The 18,562-nt window shown below is 42.1% G+C and overlaps 3 protein-coding genes across 3 annotated transcripts; 1 reads left to right on the forward strand and 2 right to left on the reverse strand.

Moving 5' to 3' along the window:
• The first annotated feature begins 2,030 nt into the window (after window positions 1-2,030).
• LOC117755023 (polypeptide N-acetylgalactosaminyltransferase 5) lies at window positions 2,031-9,461 on the forward strand. Its single transcript, XM_034574478.1, has 10 exons — window positions 2,031-3,396; window positions 3,481-3,647; window positions 4,681-4,800; window positions 6,115-6,250; window positions 6,381-6,500; window positions 6,592-6,709; window positions 6,799-7,128; window positions 7,631-7,711; window positions 8,093-8,251; window positions 8,471-9,461. The coding sequence occupies exons 1-10, from the start codon at window positions 2,390-2,392 to the stop codon at window positions 8,612-8,614; spliced, it is 2,382 nt and encodes a 793-aa protein (XP_034430369.1). The 5' UTR covers window positions 2,031-2,389; the 3' UTR covers window positions 8,615-9,461.
• A 5-nt stretch (window positions 9,462-9,466) lies between these two features.
• On the reverse strand, window positions 9,467-11,168 carry LOC117755024 (ermin-like). The gene is made up of 2 exons (XM_034574479.1): window positions 10,427-11,168; window positions 9,467-10,328 (listed from the first exon to the last, which is right to left on the reverse strand). The coding sequence occupies exons 1-2, from the start codon at window positions 10,929-10,931 to the stop codon at window positions 9,964-9,966; spliced, it is 870 nt and encodes a 289-aa protein (XP_034430370.1). The 5' UTR covers window positions 10,932-11,168; the 3' UTR covers window positions 9,467-9,963.
• A 2,058-nt stretch (window positions 11,169-13,226) lies between these two features.
• Window positions 13,227-16,949, reverse strand: cytip (cytohesin 1 interacting protein). Its single transcript, XM_034574661.1, has 8 exons — window positions 16,091-16,949; window positions 15,715-15,758; window positions 15,500-15,554; window positions 15,223-15,325; window positions 14,904-14,997; window positions 14,748-14,814; window positions 13,957-14,023; window positions 13,227-13,734 (listed from the first exon to the last, which is right to left on the reverse strand). Exons 1-8 carry the CDS (start codon window positions 16,406-16,408, stop codon window positions 13,256-13,258), a joined length of 1,227 nt encoding a protein of 408 aa, XP_034430552.1. The 5' UTR covers window positions 16,409-16,949; the 3' UTR covers window positions 13,227-13,255.
• Window positions 16,950-18,562: the final 1,613 nt, after the last annotated feature.

Here is an 18,562-nt window from a genome sequence, read left to right on the forward strand (position 1 = left end):
ATTAATAAATTGCCCGGCGGATGGAGCGTATAAGCTAACACATGCATTGCAGGGCTCGGGGGCTGTCCTGAGGCCAATCATTTAGCTAACACACTAATGAAAGCGTGTGTAGTGTGGCTAAGGGCAGCCACCATGGGAGGTACCACTCCCCTCCCTCCTCCTGTTGGGGGCTGTTAATAGGCTGGATGGAGCCAATGGGACTCCCAGGAGAGGTGTGCTGATGAAGAGGAAAACCTGTCGTCGTCTTCACTAATCACTGCCTAATGGCCGCAGTAACACAGGTTTTACAAATGTGATTGTACACTTGTGCCTGTGCCTGTGTGTGTGGGTTGTGTGTGTTATTGGCGGATGTTGATAATCTTGCTCGAATGCTTATATTCATGGTAATGTTCATATTTATATCTTTATGCGGTTGTTTGGTAAAAACTGGATTTACATAACAATTGCATAAATTGTCACTAGAAAGGGCTGTAGGGTTATTGCCCTTTTCCATTTAATGCCATATTCACTATAGCACCAAAAAATGAAAAGTACATTTATTTTATTTTCTATCACTACAGGTACAATCTATGATCCAAATCTGACTGGTACCTGTTGTCACTCTCAAATGGGTTAAATGTCTGACAATGGAACAAAAGAAAAATATATATGATTTACAGCTGAAGCAATAAACCAACAAATCAATAATAGTTTCAGAAAAATAATCTGAAACTATACTTCTCTGATTCTACCTGATCCAATGTGATGTTTCCCTGTGTTTCTCTGTCGTGTATGATTATAAATAGACTCTCTTTTTCTGTTGGTCCGACAAAAAAAGATGTTGCTGGAAGGACATTTGAATGGACATTTTTCACTTTGTTTTTTTAATAATGTGAATTCACCTTTCTTTAATATTATTACATTAATTACAAACCAGGACAATTACCTGAATACTTTGTGTTCATTTCTTTAGCCCAACATGTAATTCATTCATTCAAAGAGACAAACATGGGTGTGAGCGCATATTTTGTGATGTCAACATCAGCGTTGTTGTTTTCACTGCGCCATCTCTGGGTGTGTTAACCCTGTGGAGTCGGCCTGTGTTCAATCCAAACTGAGGGAAGCTCACCTGCCTCACCTGTCTGATGAACACACACACACACACACACACACACACACACACACACACACACACACACACACACACACACACACACACACACACACACACACACACTCTCTACAGGTTCACCACACTGGCAAATCAAGTTATGCTACATGTATGAATACCTAACACTGTCAGGTCATTTCAGTCAGTATCACTGTTATTTGCTGAGGCTCACCATGCTTTTGATGTATAAGCTTACACATCACTTTAAATGGTCTTTTTTGGCATATATTTTTTCTAATTGTATTTCTATTACCATGCCTTTGAAATACCTTTTGTATGAATGGTGCGATATTAATAAACTCGCCCTGCCCTGCCTTAACATTTTAAGGTGTGTGCAGGTTGCAGGTTTAGTTTGCTTACAATAGATGTCAACTGCATCGAATGACGTTAGACCTACTTCTTAACAAAAAAGACTATAGCAAACAATCAGCTGCAACATTTCAGGCTTACACCCTGTTCGTCACTGTGAAGCTGACGCATTCATATCTGCATGCATTTTGAATGCAGGTGTTTCATTCAATCACATTGCCATTGGTTGGACTAGGCCCCTTAGTGTATATCGTGTATATTGCTTATAATTGTGTATATTGTGTATAAAAGTGTTTATAGTGAATAATAGTGTATATGGTGTATAAAAGTGTATATTGTAAATAAAAGTGTATATTGTGTATATAATGTATATTGTGTATAATAGTGCATATAGTGCATATTGTGTATATAGTGCATATAGTGCATATTGTGTATACTCCATATCGACCTAACTTTCTCGCACACTTTCCTTTTTTACTGCTTTGTTTTGAAGGCGGAATTTAGCACTTCCTGTTCCGCCTCCACTTCCTCTCGATGCCTTTACTCTGGACTCGGCGCAGGTTGACGCGTTTCCTGTCCGCTGGACAAATCAGAGCTCAGCGTCGCCGCAGCAGGGCTCACGTTCTACGTCCTCATACGAAACCTCCGCGTGCCAAGGAAACTTCAGAACAACTTTTGTCTCGGGGAGAAGTTGGTGGAGCCACGCAGACACGGGTCCGGGCGGCTGGACGTGATACCAGGGCTACAGCGTGTGTATGTGTGTGCGTGTATGTACGTGTGGTGTGTGTGTGTGTGTGACAGCTCTAATGTTTGGAGCATGCCACGCAGGCAGCTGATCTCCATAGAGCTGAGAAAACCTCCCGTTCAAAACACAAGAGGCGTCACTTCAACACTTTTCGTCCCCCCGAGGTTTTTCCACAAGTTTGCACCATGATGAAGGTGAGGAGATACATGCGGGACAGTGGGAGGATCCTCGCCTTCGTGTTCGTCGCCTCTGTCGTCTGGCTCCTGTTCGACATGGCTGCGCTGCGCATTTCCTTCAACGACCCGAGCAGTCTGCTGCTGAAAGAGAGGATGGTCAAGGAGAGGGGGCTCTCCAGGCTGCAGGCCAGCACCACCCAAGTGATGAAGAGGAGGTTCAGACACCCGGTGCAGAAGGTGGACCCGGCTGTCAAGCTCCCGGTGAAAGACTCTCTCGGCCCGGGCATCGACCTGGCAGAGGTGTACAGACGTGGAAGAGGAGGGAGGCAGGAGCAGCTGATCAAGGGGAAACCTGTGGATAATCAGCCCAAGGATGGTCTGTTTAAAAAGGATGCTCCTAAACATGAGGAAGGGGCAAGGCATGGCGCCCCCGTGGAGAAGAAAGCGGTCAACTTGGATCTGAATGAGGCAAAGTTAGAGAAAAGCAATGTGGTAGAGGTTCCTAAGGAAGTGGCGTTGCCTGCCGAAGGGTCTGATGAGATCCAGGTGCCCGACTCAAAGAAAGAAGCTGGAGCCATTGTGGAGAAATCAGACTCAAAGAAAGTCCAGGACAAAGTGGCCCATTCCGAGGAGGCACACCCTGCTGAAACAACACCCAAACCTGTCCAACCCGAGGATGTCAAAGACGAGCAGAAAGAGCAGAGGCAGGAGAAGGAGACTGGTAAGAAGGATGTAGTCCCACCGAAGCAGCCTCGTAAACCAGTAGAGCCCCAAGCAGGAGAGGGTTCAAAGGTCAAGGCCACCAGAAAACCAGGGGGTGTCCACAAAGTGCTCTCCCTGGATGTGACTCTCAGTCCCAGAGACGAAAAAGCTTTGGGACAGTTCGGTCTGGCAGCGCTGGTCGGCAACGACGAAGACGCAGAGGTGAGGAGGAGATGGGATGAAGGTCATTTTAATGTCCACCTGAGCGACCAGATCCCGTTGGACCGCGCCATCCCGGACACCAGGCCCGAGATGTGAGTGTCCCTCCGCACATCTTAACCTCTCAAACAGCCTCAACTGCAAATCTGACTCGTGTCTTTCTTGCTTGTGCTCTCAAGGTGTACACGCAATCTGGTCCATGACGACCTGCCCTCCACCAGCGTGATCTTCTGTTTCGTGGACGAGGTGTGGTCCACGCTCCTGCGCTCTGTGCACAGTGTGATCAACAGATCTCCAGAGCACCTGCTCAAAGAGATCATCCTGGTGGATGATTTCAGCACCAGAGGTAACAGTGTCCTGAGGGTCTCACGGGGAGAGGGTCTCAAATACTGCCAACACCAGAAAACTCATATTAAAGGGATAGTTCACCGAAAAAGGGAAATTCTTCCATTATCTACTCACCACTATGCCAATGGAGGAGTAGGTGAAGTGTTCCGGTCCACAAAACACAAACAGGAGTTTCAGGGGTAAACAGCATTGCAGCCAAATCCAATACAATTGGAGTAACTGTGGGACAGATTCTTCAAACGTGAAAAATCAACAGAAAAAACATAAATTGCCTCCGTACTGCTCGTGTTGTTTCATCCAAGTGTCCGTAAGCAGTCATTTACACCATGAGGAGGATACCAGAGGACATTTAGGCTAAAAACATGATGATAAATGACGCTGTTTCAAGTCGAATATGGATGTCGGGCTTCCCGACACTTGGATGACACCACACAAGCAGCATCAAGGCAATTTATGTTTGAAGAATCTGTCCCCCAGTTACTTTAATTGTGTTGTGAAGAAGCATGGGATTATGGGAATTGTTGTCTTTACTGGGAGAGCTTTAGCAACAGAGCGCTCAGCAAACGCAATGAATAAACTTGATCTATTACAAGTGACCAATACAAACAGTGGTTAAGTGAAAGGTGACCAAAGTGAACGTTGTGTGTCTTAGAGTCCCGTCCCTCTTTATTTACTCATAACACTAAGGCAGCAGCTCACTGTTATATTTATTATGGATTAATCTCTTCGGTATTTCTACTAAACAAATTGTTTAGTTTATAAAAAAGAGAGTTCCATCACAGGTTCTTATATTATATGAAACTTTAGCTAATTATCTTATTTAAGAATGTTTAGCATTTTTTACATTTCATCAGTCATTGAGGAATCTACTAGTTTTAGCTCTGCTGCATAACAAGCAAACACAGTCTTCAGATATCACCAGCAATCCTGGAAGTTTAACCTCAGTGTTTCTAATGATCATTAATATTGTGAAGTGTACGTTTTCTTTTCCTTGTGTGCAGTATTTTCACTGCTCTCTTGTTCCCCTGTAGATTATCTGAAGGAGCCTCTGGACAAGTACATGTCCCAGTTTCCCAAAGTGCGAATCATTCGTCTGAAGGAGCGTGAGGGTCTGATCAGAGCCAGGCTCGCCGGGGCTGCTGTCGCCAAAGGTAAAGATATCATTTACTGTCTTCACTGAATGGTTCATACATACACAGGTGATCAGGACTGAACGAGGGCGTGAATAAGAATCCACATAAATATGTCAAATACGTCATGGTCGGAGTTTGAACCTGAGAATACTCAGTATACTCCAAATAATGGATTTCCTTGCTTCACAAGCTCATGAATGCTGTTGTATGACACTAACAAACGTGACATGGACAGAAATACTGTACAACCGGACATACAGGTCTGCAGCTCTCATAAATGAGCTCATCAGATAAGAAGTATGTCATTGTTGTGCAAGTGCATATTTTAGAATTAGTTACAGACTTTTTAAATAGACAACAACCAGTGTGTGTGTGTGTGTGTGTGTGTGTGTGTGTGTGTGTGTGTGTGTGTGTGTGTGTGTGTGTGTGTGTGTGTGTGTGTGTGTGTGTGTGTGTGTGTGTGTGTGTGTGTGTGTGTGTGTGTGTGTGTGTGTGCACAATTAAATTAGAACATGCTTTCTCATGCAGTGAAAACATTACAAACATTAACAGTGTAATCTTCACTTTCTGGTTTAGTCGATTGAGTTTTATCTCTGGTATCATCGTCTCTGTTTGTGAAACTCTAAATAGACACAGATACATTTACAGAAAGCCTGTGACTTTGTGTCTTTTGAAAATCCTAAATTATTTCTTAGCTTTTTGCAGCTACATTTGTCCCATCGTGCTCATTCGATTACACAAAATGCACAAAGTAACAGATTCTGAAAGTTCATATATGTAACTACAATGGCACTCAGGAGAGCACATACCACGGTCAAACAATCCTACACATGATTGTCAAGCTCTTAAAGTAGAAATATAAAAGAAAAAAGGAAGTGCTATGGGGACCTAAATTAATCATTTGTCATAAAACAGTCCTACACTGTCGAACATCAAGATCTATAATTATAATAATAGTAATTATAACGTACATTTTTATACTTCCTTTCAAAGGACCCAAGGAGACTTTACATATTTAAGTGAGAAAGACATGTTTAAGGTGACAAAGACAAGGTATTGCACAGAAAAGAGTTATAACTGTCTGCAAAAAACTAATGAATCTTAAAGCAGTGGCATTAAAAACTAGCACATTTAGTTGCATTGCAATATTACATATACGGCATAATATTATTATTGTATTTATTATCATTGTAGAAAAACTCTACTACTGTCCTGTCATACGTATTAGTCCCTCAACAAGCATCTGCCTTTCGGTGTTAAAGGGTCCCATTGTTAAACTGCAGATAAGGTTGTTTGTATAACTGCAGCAGGATGTTTGCTCTCCTCATGCAGGGGATGTCCTCACCTTCCTGGACTCCCACGTCGAGTGCAACGTGGGCTGGCTGGAGCCGCTCCTGGAGAGAGTGTATCAGGATCGCAGGAAGGTTCCCTGTCCAGTTATTGAAGTCATCAGTGACAAGGACTTGAGGTGACTGAATGAAACCGCACGTGACAAACCAGACAGAGGCTGCCGTCGTGATTTTTAGAGTAATGTTGAACGTGGAATTGAAGATCTGTCACTTTGACTAAGAGCTTCTGTTCTGGCTCTTTCTCTTCAGTTATAATCTGATCGACAACTTCCAAAGAGGTATTTTCAAATGGCCTATGGTATTTAGCTGGAGCGCAGTACCAGATAGCTACATAAAGAAGACCAACATGACCATCGCAGATCCCATCAGGTACTTTAAGTTGTTTTCATGCTGATCCTCTGTTCATTCTTTTTGTTCACGTTTTATTGAGCTTAATATATATATTTTTTAAATCTCCCAGGTGTCCAGTTATGGCTGGAGGCCTTTTCTCCATCGACAAAAAATACTTCTATGAGCTTGGTTCCTATGACCCAGGCCTGGATGTGTGGGGTGGGGAGAATATGGAGATTTCCTTTAAGGTATAATTCTGAAGTTATTTATTCATGAATATTGACCTTAGTTGTTCGGGATCTTCCCTGACGTAACTCCTCATCTGACATTTCAACAGATCTGGATGTGCGGAGGGGAAATCGAGATCATCCCCTGCTCTCGAGTGGGGCACATTTTCCGAGGACAGAACCCGTACAAATTCCCCAAAGACAGGCATAAGACGGTGGCGCGCAACCTCGCCAGGGTGGTGGAGGTCTGGCTGGACGGATACAAGGACCTCTTCTACGGCAACGGCTACCACCACCTGCTGGACAAGACGGCCACCAACGTCGGCAACCTCACCGACCAGATGGAGCTGAGGAAGAGGCTGAAATGCAAGAGTTTCAAGTGGTACCTGGACAACGTGTATCCGGACATGGTGGCTCCTTTAGTCAAAGCTGAAGGCATGGTATGTGAATTCTCTGCAGGAGCTCGTATTGCACGTATGTTTTTGTCTCTGTGTTTTGTTCACACGTCGGTTCAGTTTTGATAAGGATTTCACAGAAGAGATGATAGCAGCTTCACGATCATTTAGGGAAAACGTAAACAAAGAAACACCCAGTTTCCTCTGGGTCTTAAAAATTATTTAAAAAAGTCTACAATTCAATAATCTGAATCTGATTTTATGATTATTAAATACCTTAAAATATAACGTACTATGTAGGTCTTAATTATGTCAGCATTCATTTAACGCTGCTTCCGTCCTGTTTTAAATTTAGTTTTTTATTTTCAAAAGAAATATTTTGGTAGCTTACTTGGTTAGTAATGTCTCTGTGTGTTGTAGTTCTTTCTCAGGATACAGATATTAGCACGCTGTAATAAAACTACAAATAAGACCAACGTGGAACTGATAACTGATGGTACAAACATTTCATTTGTTTAAAATGTCCATCTCCTCATTTTCCCTGTAGGTTTTTAACCTTGGCTTGAGAAAATGTCTCAGTCTGCAGAAAAGCTCCCTGTCCTTCGAGATATGTGATCTCAGTAAACAGGTAGGTGTCTTTATTTTATTTAACATATTATTTGACAGCAAATAAACCATCTTTATGAGTAATTCAAATGTATTCATCGTTAACTTGAGTATTAGCAAACATTGTACTATTTCAGATTTGTCTCGGTGCTTCTGAGGACAGCAGGCACACTTTAGTGTCATGACTGTGGAAACAGGAATAGACTTAGAGTCCAACATAGGACCAAAGCCACCATAAACAAGGGTGGAGCTCAAGACAAGACCGGGCTTTTCTAAATGTGGTCTTCTTGGATTCAGAAACAGCTCCGCTGAGCCATCATTCAACATCTTTCAACATCTTTCAGCTTTTCACAGAGCCTAATTATATTCTTGGCACTCCCATGTTTTTCTCTCTGGTTTTTAGAGTCAGCACTTTAATCACACCTGGATGAGGCACATTCGCCAGCAGGACCTGTGCATCGCTCCCCAAGGCAAAGGCAAAGGCAACGGCGTCGCTTTAGAATCATGTGACAATGCCAAGCTTGACATACGCTGGTTCCATCAATCCACCAACTCAGCTCTGGTAGGCTGGTTTTGAGTGTCCTGTTTACTTTGTTTCTATCTTTGTATTTTTCTCTTTCCCCTGTTCCAACTCTGGCACTGAAGGAATTCTTTGTATTCAAAGGTCAGGATTGCCCTGCTTCAAATCCAGCAGAAGCTAAATGTTGCCATGTTGTAGGATCAGTATTTAGAGGCTAAAGCTTTGTTCGTTAATTATGTTTCCTGTTTTGTCTTTGTGAAGGCGGAGCACCTCATATCGGAGTCTGTATCCCACCACATGTGCCTGGAGGCGGGGCCTCAGGGTGACTCTGTTTACCTCAAGCCGTGTGTGCACACCAACGCCTTCCAAAAGTGGCAGTTCACACACTACCACCACATTCAGTGACGAGACTGACCTCGGTCTTCTTTTAATGCGTAGAACAAGCACTCCAGAGACGTTCAGTGGCCTGACTCTGCAGAACGGTTTGTTGTCTGACCTCAAAACATGGGACTGCCCGCAGGAAGCTGGAGACGCTTCGGTGGCAGTGACACGTGTGGTGTAAAGCAGACGGTGTGGGGGGGATGTGCAATGTTTCTAATGTCCTTTTAATTCATCGGCGTGGACTGACCTCGAGTTTATACATTTATACGCCAGAGATAATAGGGATTTTTTCTGTTTATGGAAGTTTGCACAGGAAGTTTCAAATGTTTTACAAAAACATTCTTTACCGTGGTATGTGGGGGGAGTTTATTATTATTATTTTGTTTTTTTTTGTTTTTTTCAAAACTGGGCTACAGGTGAGAGCTCATGGAAGAACACTCCAACACTAATTTCTTTTGTACAACATTATTTCACTATACCAAAGATTTAAAAAAAAAAAAAAAGATGAAAGAGTGCCTCATAGATTGTAAAAAATGTTCCCACTGGAGGAGCTAAGTAACATAATGAATTCAATTGCATGTAAAGTACAATTTATTTGTTTGTATAAAACGTTTCACATCTGCTTTTTAGATGTGTTTTGTATTATGAGGCTCTCGGGTGGAATGGCTGCTTCTCTGGTTTCTAATGTTGTGTCATTTAGCTGTAGATTTTGTTTTGTGGTCTGTTGTATGATTTTTGTTTTTGTCACTAGGGGGAAGTGTTAGATCGTTACACCGAACAAACCTGTGCTGTGATTTCCTGATTATCACACCGGATAACCACAAACTGAAAATGCATTTTCTTGAGAAAGTAAAACGGATGACGATAAAGATTTAATTGCATATCTCTTTATTATTTTTTATTTTTTTCCTACTGTGTGGATAAGTACGCAGGCTTAGTTAATCACTCAACAATGCTTCATCTAATAGTTTCACTACTCAGAGTCTCTCCAGAGGTTTAGATCCTGAAGCTCTAATGCCAAACAACCTCTTACTTATTACAGTTAGTCGGATTATAAATCTCAGAGCTTCTTATTTATTTAATCTGCTGTTTAAATACCTGCCTTACATAATGATGTTTCCAGGCTGAAACCAAATGAAGAGCCAAGAGACTCCTCTCATGTTAGAGACTGCAAAACAGATAGTTACAGTTCATTTTGTCTGTTAGTTCTGTTTGTACTGGAGAGTTATATCAAACACTTTCAATGCAATCTACAAGTCGATTTTAATACTAATAATAAATATGGATGTGTGATAGGGTTAGGTGATATAGGAAACATGTAATCAGTTTCCTTTAACACTCATTCTTTGCTTTGGTTCATATCCAGCAGTTTCTTACAAGTTCATAATCATGTACTCAAACTCATCGATCTTCTGGCGGGTGTTGCCTCGGCGGATCTTGCGGTAGGACACTGTGCTGTACTTGGACAAGTTGACGTGATCGAAGGATTTCTCGTCAGCGGGTTTCTTCTGTGCAGGCAGGGTGGAGTAGCCCCGACAGGTGGAGCCCTGACGAAACTCCACAGGATCATGGGAGTTAGGGTCCTGCTCAAGCCTCTGCTTTTCCTTCATTCTTCTATCACCTGATATCTGGACGTCTGCCTCCTCCCTCAGCCTCGTACAACTCTCCTCCTTAGTCACATGTAAAGATTCAGGATTTGGGGTCTGAGCCTCTTTCTCATCTGTGACTTGTAGATTTGCTGAAAGGGGAAGGAAGAGAGAAAAACCTTTTGTACTCTTGTAAAAACCTTCCCTATCAATCAATTTCACCACACAAAAATACCAAACTCCCTCTTACCTGTGTCTGATGATGCATCTGGCCCAGCCTGTGTTTGCACGTCTGCATTTGTACAGTTTGGCTGCAGAGATTCTCCGCTAGTGCTCACTAAGGTCTCTGGACTGGGATCAGCCTCTGCTCCTGCATGTGTAGAATCTGACTCATGCACGAGTTCAGTCTTTTGACTCTGGAGCTCTTGGCATTCCTCTTCTCGCTCTGTCAGGAGAGTCGTTGGCTTCTCCATCTCTAAATTGTCCTTGTCAACGTCCCTCTGAGGGACGGGTTCTGCACCAGCATCACAAGATGCGTCGCCTTTTACATCCTGATGAGTTTGGTCCTCGTCGCTGTAGAACACAGAGTCGTCTCCTTCCTCCATCAACCACACATCTCTCTCCTCAGGCTGATCCAGGGACTGCAGGGCCTCCACCGTGAACCCCCCGATGATCTCCAGCACTTGGGACACCAGTGCATTTTCTTCCTCTACCGTGAGTCTCGGGGGCTTTGGAGGTGGCTGGCTTGTCTCCATCTCCGTCCGTCTGGTTTTCTTTCCTCTGTGATGTTAAAAATAAAACAGCTCTAATGCTCTAAGTTGTTCTTTGCAGAGGTAAACATCAAAGGTTAAATATCCTCAGACTCGGCTGCTCCAGCGTTCCAAATGTGTCCTCAAAACACTGGTTTCTGTCCAGCATTGTCTAAAAGTTGGAAAAGAATCTGTGTAAGGTCCAGCTCTGTAGTGGTACCATGTCATTCTGTGTGCGTGCTGAAATCACTGAAGAACAGGGGTTTTGTTGTGGACCCAACAAAGCTTCTTTGTTGCTCTGGCATCTGCATATAGAGCGATTGTACTCATTCTCTAATCTCTGCTGGGTGACTACCTCTCCTCTGTAACGTTTTCAGTCTGGATTAACATTCTTCACATAGGTTTTCTTCTAAGTATTTTACAGACTGAAACTGTAACGTCCTTGTACGTCCTGAGACCAAGCCCCGTTAGGTCTTGAGTTTTAAATGCATGATGGGAACTGTTGGGTTTCTCTATAATTTTAAGGTCTTAACGTTATGATTTGGCTTTTAAATTGGACTGAACAGAATCTTTTATTGCAATCGAATCTTATTTGCCATGGACTTTTGTGTGACGCACTTAGTAACCTCGTTTAGATAAGTGCTATACAAATAAAAGTTGTAAAGATGTTAAGTAAGACGCCTGAAAGGCTGTCAAAACAGTGGACGCAGTAAAGTAGCTTAGTACATTTACTCAAGTACTGTAGGTACCTTACTTTGAAAGAGTCTGAGAGCTGAAGCGACATCATCTTTTTAGTTAAAGATTTTACAAAAGAAATGTGATCTTAGAGGTTAAATCATTGGTTCCCAACTGTTTGGGCTTGTACTATCTTGCAAAAGCTCTTGTGTCTAATTGAGGCCCCTTGCCACATTTCAAGTGAAGTGAATTATTAACATTTCAGACACATTGATGCATCTGTCTTTATATAATAATGTACTGTCAGGGGACATTTTACTGCATGACCATGTACCTGTACTTTTGTTGCTTAAGGTAATTTCTGTACTGAGACATATATTTGTTTCTTTTTTTTTGTATATAAATCTTTATCTATATTTATACATTAAAAAAACTATTTAACATATTTTATATTTTGTACAAATTTCATTTTCTTCTCCAAAATGCAGTTTGAAAAATAAATGATCTCTCTCTCCACCTGTTCAAATAAAGTGCATCATTATTTGTGAATAGTAACAATAAACAGTAAGAAAGCAGGTCATTTGTCAAAATGTAATGATGCATGTAGCTCTCTCTCTCTCTCTCTCTCTCTCTCTCTCGCGCACGCGCTCTCGCTCTCGCTCTCACTCCCTCTGCAGCAGGAAACCAGAGAAGTACGACTTATTACAGGAAACGTGGTGCTGCTTTGCATACGTTTTATAGCTTCTATTTGAAAACTATCGTAATTTCTCCAAAATAACCTGCATCATTAACAGACGTTTTATTAGAGTTAAGTTGTAATAAGTCAAACCTTTACTGTTGAAACCATAACTTTAAAATGACTGTGCATTATTATCAGTTAGTGACAGAAAACACAGGCAGGTTTATAAAACTTAACAAGTATATTATGTTTGAATGCATTTACAAATATTTTGCATCATGGTCATGTGTAAAAATGCTACAGAATGAGTCAATCATTTACTTTACACTCAAATGTGAAACATACATTTACAAGAAGCAGTTTCAGTTCTTCCGACCAACGAAAGTGAGGCGTATGAAAATAATTTTAGAAATGAAAACAGGTAAGTTGTACCCATACCCACATCCTGTTTTGAGCTGAGCAGACGTCAACGCGGGCTTTGTAAAAATAGTCATTCTCATTTATACAAGTCACAATAGTCACATTTTAAAATCCAAGGTGATTTTTACCTCCACCAAGGAGGTTATGTTTTCACCCTGGTCCATTTGTTTGTTTGTTTGCAAGCAAGATACAACTTGGTGGAAGGACACAGTCTGGGGGGGGGGGGGGAACAGTTGACTGTTGGCCTTGGCAGAGGATTGTGCTGTACTGAATGCTTTCTAGTTACAAACTGTGATTAGGACATGAGAAAAAACATTTATTAAAGTTATGTGGGTAAATAATTTTGTTTTTTAGACATTACAATCTGATGCAAACCTTAATTCAAACACTTCACAGTTTCATAATGCTTTTGTGCCAGGCTCATCTCAAAAGTTCAGGAGACCCTTCACAATGTCTGTCTCCATTAAAGCCAATGCTTATGATTTTTAAAGAACCTTTTTGAGCATGAAAACCCTTGTTAGTATGTAGAGGAGACGAGGAGCGTGTGAACAACAAGTCACTGAGTGTTTGTCTCATCCTCCTCAACTGATCGCTGGAGTCCAGGAATCAACTTGAGGATGTGTTTGCGAACACTGGCTCGCCGGCTTTTCCTGGGCAGGGTCCCAAACAAGGAGGTGATCCTCGTCTCATCCCACGAGGGAGAGAGGGAGCTGCTGCTGCCGTCGAAGCTGGAGCTGCTGGAGCGGCCGATGGAATGTTGGTGGTGGTGATGATGGCCGGAGCTCAGTGAGAACCTGCTGGAGCTGTCCTTCGAGTGGAAATCTCTGGAGAAGAAGCAGCTGTCGTCTGTGGTGCTGGCTGCACTGCAGGGGCTGGGGGAGCACATGTCCCCAAACACGCTGACCTGGTCACTGTCATCAGTCGCAGCACTCCTGTAGCTACTGTCACTGGAAAAACGCCGGCCATGTGTGCGGCCTGTGGGGGAGCTCAAAGAGGAGTCTGTGGAGAGGTGGAAGCTGCTGTCGTTCAAGTTACCTGAAAGCACAATCAAGTTCCAGTTAGTGAGAACTCCAGCTGTCGAGAAGTTTGAAAAGTTCGTCACTAGCTTCTGGAGTTCATATCTCTGGGGAACTCCTTCATCCAATTTAGCTTGAGCTCACACTTCAATTCGCAGGAGTAACAGTGTCGCTTCAGAGAGACGACACTGACTGTGAGAAAGGAAGTGCTTGTGGTTTGACAGCTGAAGCAAAGGCTCACCTCGCATCAGACGTTTTTCCTGTAATGTCAGCGCTTGCAGCTCCACCCGTTTCTCATGTAGTGATTGCTGTATGGGCAAAAAAATACAAAAAAAACACAGTGGTTTAATTCTAAGTAATTTCTTACCTGATGCATTCATAAGTTTTACCAACAAATACAATCTCTCAGTCTGACATGTAAAGTTATATTCATGCGGTAGGTCAACTGGTATTTAAATGCAGTGATGCAGTTTTGCTCATGTAGACACATGTTTGGCTTTATCATGTGGTAAAGGATATATGGGGACCTACAGGGTTCAATTCTGGGGCCCTTGTTATTGTCACTGAATTGTTTATGTGTACAAGGTGTGTCTGTTTATGCACTTTACTGGACTCTATATTATCATTTTAAGTGTGTATATGTGAATTTGAATTTCTGTCCTGTAAAGTACTTTTTGACTCTTATGATAAATAAACTTTACTTACTTATTTTTATATTAATATTAGTTTTTATTGTTTTAGTCTTTAGTCTTTAGTCTATTCATGTTATTGTTAATTTGCTGACTCTCATAGGTAGTCATATTAATTTCTGCATGTTAATTTTGTATTTCAGAATTTTCTTGAAATTTTTACAATATTATAGAGGCTTTAAAATAAGCCTGTTGGGTTGTCTGCTTGCCTCTGCACTGTTTATTAATTGTCATTTTTCTTTTCATTTTTTTTCTGGGCTAAATAAAAATCTACAATCTACAAAAATCTACGGTGTCATACACATCATGTCCATTTAAGAAAGGCAGGGCTGAAGAGACGCACCTTGAGCAGGTTCACCCTCTTCTCCAGCTCTATCTGCTTCACCACGTTCCCACATACAGTCTCCATCCTGGAATCACAACATGTCACACAACGTTACACACACCCTTTCAACACAAACGCTGTTATCAGGCTGTTTCTATCATTGCTGTCACTCACATCAGACTGTTGGTTGATTCTCTTATCAGAGCAAGTATGTCCTGATGAGACAACCCTTCGATGCTGACCCCGTTGATGGTGACGATCACATCGCCTACAGTGAATGAGGATGTAAAAAAAAAGGGAAGTAATAAATTACGAGAAGACAAGTTTGTGTTATATTGTTTTTGAGCATCAGCGTGGGTGTGGGTGTGGGTGTGGGTGGGTGGGTGGGTAGGATAGTAATTTACATGTGTTGCAAGATATATTTCTGTCAATCTATGCACACCAGAAATATACAATGAGGTTTGACAGTTGTCTATGTGTATAGAAGCTTCACCTGCGGTCAGGCCTGCGCTCTCTGCAGCACTGTCCTCCTGCACGTTGCTCACAGAAGTGCACATCTCCACTGCAGAGATGTTCTTCAGCTGCAGTCCGTAGGTCTGCAACCAAAGACAAACGTGTCACAAAGGTGCCAAAATAATCATTTCCACAAAAAATCGTGAACATACAGCTTTTGAACATAGAATGAGCCTTAAAATGATCCTGAAATTAGAGCTGAGAAAGCATGAAACTTACGCTTGATTATAGTTTTTATAAAATGTTATGAAGCTTACCTGAATTTCAAACCCGAATGTTTCATTGTCTTGCTTTTCCAGTACAATTGTTGTCCTGTGCAAATGAACAAGGAAGGAACTTAGGAACTTCTCTCTACAGTATGTACATTGTTCCTTTTAATCGAAAAAAAAAAAAAGCAATATATAGTCTTTTACATGCAGTAAAGCCACGGGAGAGACCCAGACAAATTGCACATCGGGTTTGATAGATTTACCTTTGTGGGTCAGAGTAGTCGACCAGTGAGTTGGTTCGTTTGGGCTGCAAACAGAGAAATGCAAATTTCTTCGTTAAAACAATAAAAATGATTTATTTTGAAGCCTCCATGAAGCTAAATAAGTGAGAACATGTTGATCCTATAGTGTTACATAACTGAAAAGATTAAAATTGTTAAAAGGCTTTTGGGCAGTTGCAGGGAGCTGCTGTGTTTATACTTGTACTTATGTTTCTCGTTTTAAAAACAATAATGTAAAAGAAAAAACTAGCTTCAATCTTATGTGGGTATTTTGTGATATTTCACTAAACTTTCGATTTAATTTTTTCACTTTACATCTTTTTTTAAATCATATGCTACACTTGAGTGATGGTCTCACCTTGCAGTCTCGGGGCAGTGAGCTTGTGTTCTGCCGGTGTCGATCATTGTTCCCCCTCAGGGAACGTCGGGACCACAGAGAACGTTTCTTCCTGTGAGTGTTATCCACAATCTCTTGACCGCCCTGGCGTTGAAGCCCATTGGAATTCATGGTGGACTGCGTGGTGGAGTAGTCCTCAAAGCACCATCCTGTCCTGCCGCAGCAGCTCTGACTGTGTGGCCCGGCCCCGCTGTGCAGCCAAGAGTAAAATGTGTCAAAGCGGAAATCCACATCATGTGATGATTGTGGTGGACCCGCATCTGCAAAACACAGCCTCATATACGCGCTTTCCTGTTCACCTCTTTTAACTCTTGTTCTCGAGAAGGCTTGGTCTGTCGTTTAGAAAAGAAAAGGAAGTACAATGTTTAATTCCCCTTCAAACAGTCCCTTTCCTTTTCTGCAGTCTTAGCAATTCGATTTATGGTCTGTCAGAAATCAGTAATGCATGAGAAACTGCCACCTCATGCCTCCAACACAGCCACCTGCCCCCAGCCTGTCTCACTCTCACTTTCTCAATGGGCTAAGCTTCAGTCTGAGCCCCGGGTCCTGCGTTCTGCCAGGCAGGGAGACTTGTCTTGTGAAGACAGACAAAAGGCTGATTTAGCTCAGGGCCATTGTCACGCTCCCCACACAAACAGCATGGGTCATTGGGCTGAAGGCATCAGACATGGTCGGATCAAAAGAAAAATCACACAAATACACACACACACACACACACAGGCCAGCAGTCAGCGAGACAATGGCTGATTGGTCAAAGAAAACTGAACCAAAGGGCACAAACCTTCTCCCACTAGGACCAGTGCCTTCAAAAGGTACATTGTGTAATCTGCAGGAAAAGAATATCACCTCTCACCGTGCACAAAACCTGCAAGTCTTGATCGGGCAGGAAAAATCTCGGCCTCAGCACTGTACATATGAACTCAATGAAACTATAGCAGATTACATCACAGCAACCCCCCTCTGCCCCACTGACCCTCAGCAGAGATGTTGAAACGACCACAGGACCTCATTTTACAGATTACAAATCCACATCCATGTTTCTCTTACTTTATGAACTGATATGTCATAATTAGTTTGGTGAAAGCAGCTCACACTGAGGGAGGAGAAGCATTCGGATGGACTTTCATTAAAGGGATAGTTCACAGGAAAAAGAAAACTCACTCATTAGCTACTCAGCACTGAGCCGATGGAGGGGTGGGTGAAGTGTTTCAGTCCACAGAACACTTTTGGAGTCTCAGGGGTAAACAGTGTTGCAGCCAAATCCAATACAATTCAAGTGAATGGGGACCTCTTCTTCAGATGTAAAAAAAACACAACATGCCTCCATACTGCTCCTGTGGTGTCATCCATTTACACCATGTTATATATATTTATATAACTGAAACATATCTAATGGAAGAGTTTATTTGATTGTTTATATCTGATTGTTAATAAACAATAAATTACAGAAAGTAATTAGAACGATGGCCACACTTTGCTTAGTGTTTTTACAATGGGAAGGTGCAATTGGCTTCCAGTAAACTGCGTGACCTTCTCTTAGGTGACAAGCAGCGTGTGTAAAATATGTAAAAGCAGCAGAATCTTACAGGAATGACTCATCTGTGTCGAGCTGCTGGCCTCAGCGCTCCAGCTTTATTTCCTCTGTCTAACGGACAAATCCACATCATACACAGCAAACGGAGCGTCAGAAGATAAAGCGCAGATGAGTCATGTCAGTTAAGGTAAGAGAGTGACGCTCCGAGATGTTCTGTGCTACGTGCAGCAGTGAGCAAAGCCCGAGATGCATTGATTGACACACTGACCTCACTCATTTTTACACAGAATGAATAGTGAAAGAGATAAGATCTGTTGCAGTGGCGTAAAAATCCCCATCAGAACTGCTTTATATGTAGAATCGAAATGACTGGAGTGAAATAAAGGAGAACAGGTCTTGTTTTATGAAAGCAGTATCACATTTATTCATATTTAGCCATATCATATACAATATATAAAAAAAGACACCAGTCAGAAATTGCACATGGTGGTCACTCCTCTTTGGAATGACGTATAAGTCTTTTATACACGTGTGCGCTCACTTCTTTTTTCGACGTCGCTGTCTGATTCTTGAAGAAGCAGATGTGACACAACACACAAGGTATAAGCTTGGCTCTGCATGAAAAGCTAGTTTACATTGCAGGTGTTTTCAGCAGGCAGAGGCAGAGCTGAACGCTTACATACTGCATTTTCAATATTTCCTATTCTTTGCAACACAGTCGAACAGTTATTCCATGACTGACGTCGACTTATCATTTCACAGAAAGAAGAAAAACGTTAAAAACTTGCACATGATCCGATATTCACAGAGAAAGCAACATGCTACTGCACAAAGCTTATTTTTTCAAGAGGCAATGCTGCTGTCATGGATCATCCAGTACTGCTGATACCTTCATGACA

Source organism: Hippoglossus hippoglossus, chromosome 21, assembly GCF_009819705.1.
Source record: "Hippoglossus hippoglossus isolate fHipHip1 chromosome 21, fHipHip1.pri, whole genome shotgun sequence".
NCBI classification, from domain to species: Eukaryota; Metazoa; Chordata; class Actinopteri; order Pleuronectiformes; family Pleuronectidae; genus Hippoglossus; species Hippoglossus hippoglossus.

Coding starts and splice junctions, on each gene's coding strand:
- LOC117755023 (XM_034574478.1), top strand. CDS start 2,390: ATGATGAAGGTGAGGAGATACATGCGGGACAGTGGGAGGATCCTCGCC. Junction 3,397..3,480: donor CCGGACACCAGGCCCGAGAT/GTGAGTGTCCCT, acceptor TGTGCTCTCAAG/GTGTACACGCAATCTGGTCC. Junction 4,801..6,114: donor CGGGGCTGCTGTCGCCAAAG/GTAAAGATATCA, acceptor CTCCTCATGCAG/GGGATGTCCTCACCTTCCTG.
- LOC117755024 (XM_034574479.1), bottom strand. CDS start 10,931: ATGGAGACAAGCCAGCCACCTCCAAAGCCCCCGAGACTCACGGTAGAG. Junction 10,329..10,426: donor AGATGCATCATCAGACACAG/GTAAGAGGGAGT, acceptor TTCCCCTTTCAG/CAAATCTACAAGTCACAGAT.
- cytip (XM_034574661.1), bottom strand. CDS start 16,408: ATGAGGCTGTGTTTTGCAGATGCGGGTCCACCACAATCATCACATGAT. Junction 15,326..15,499: donor CATTCGGGTTTGAAATTCAG/GTAAGCTTCATA, acceptor CTTTGGTTGCAG/ACCTACGGACTGCAGCTGAA. Junction 14,998..15,222: donor GAGCGCAGGCCTGACCGCAG/GTGAAGCTTCTA, acceptor CATTCACTGTAG/GCGATGTGATCGTCACCATC.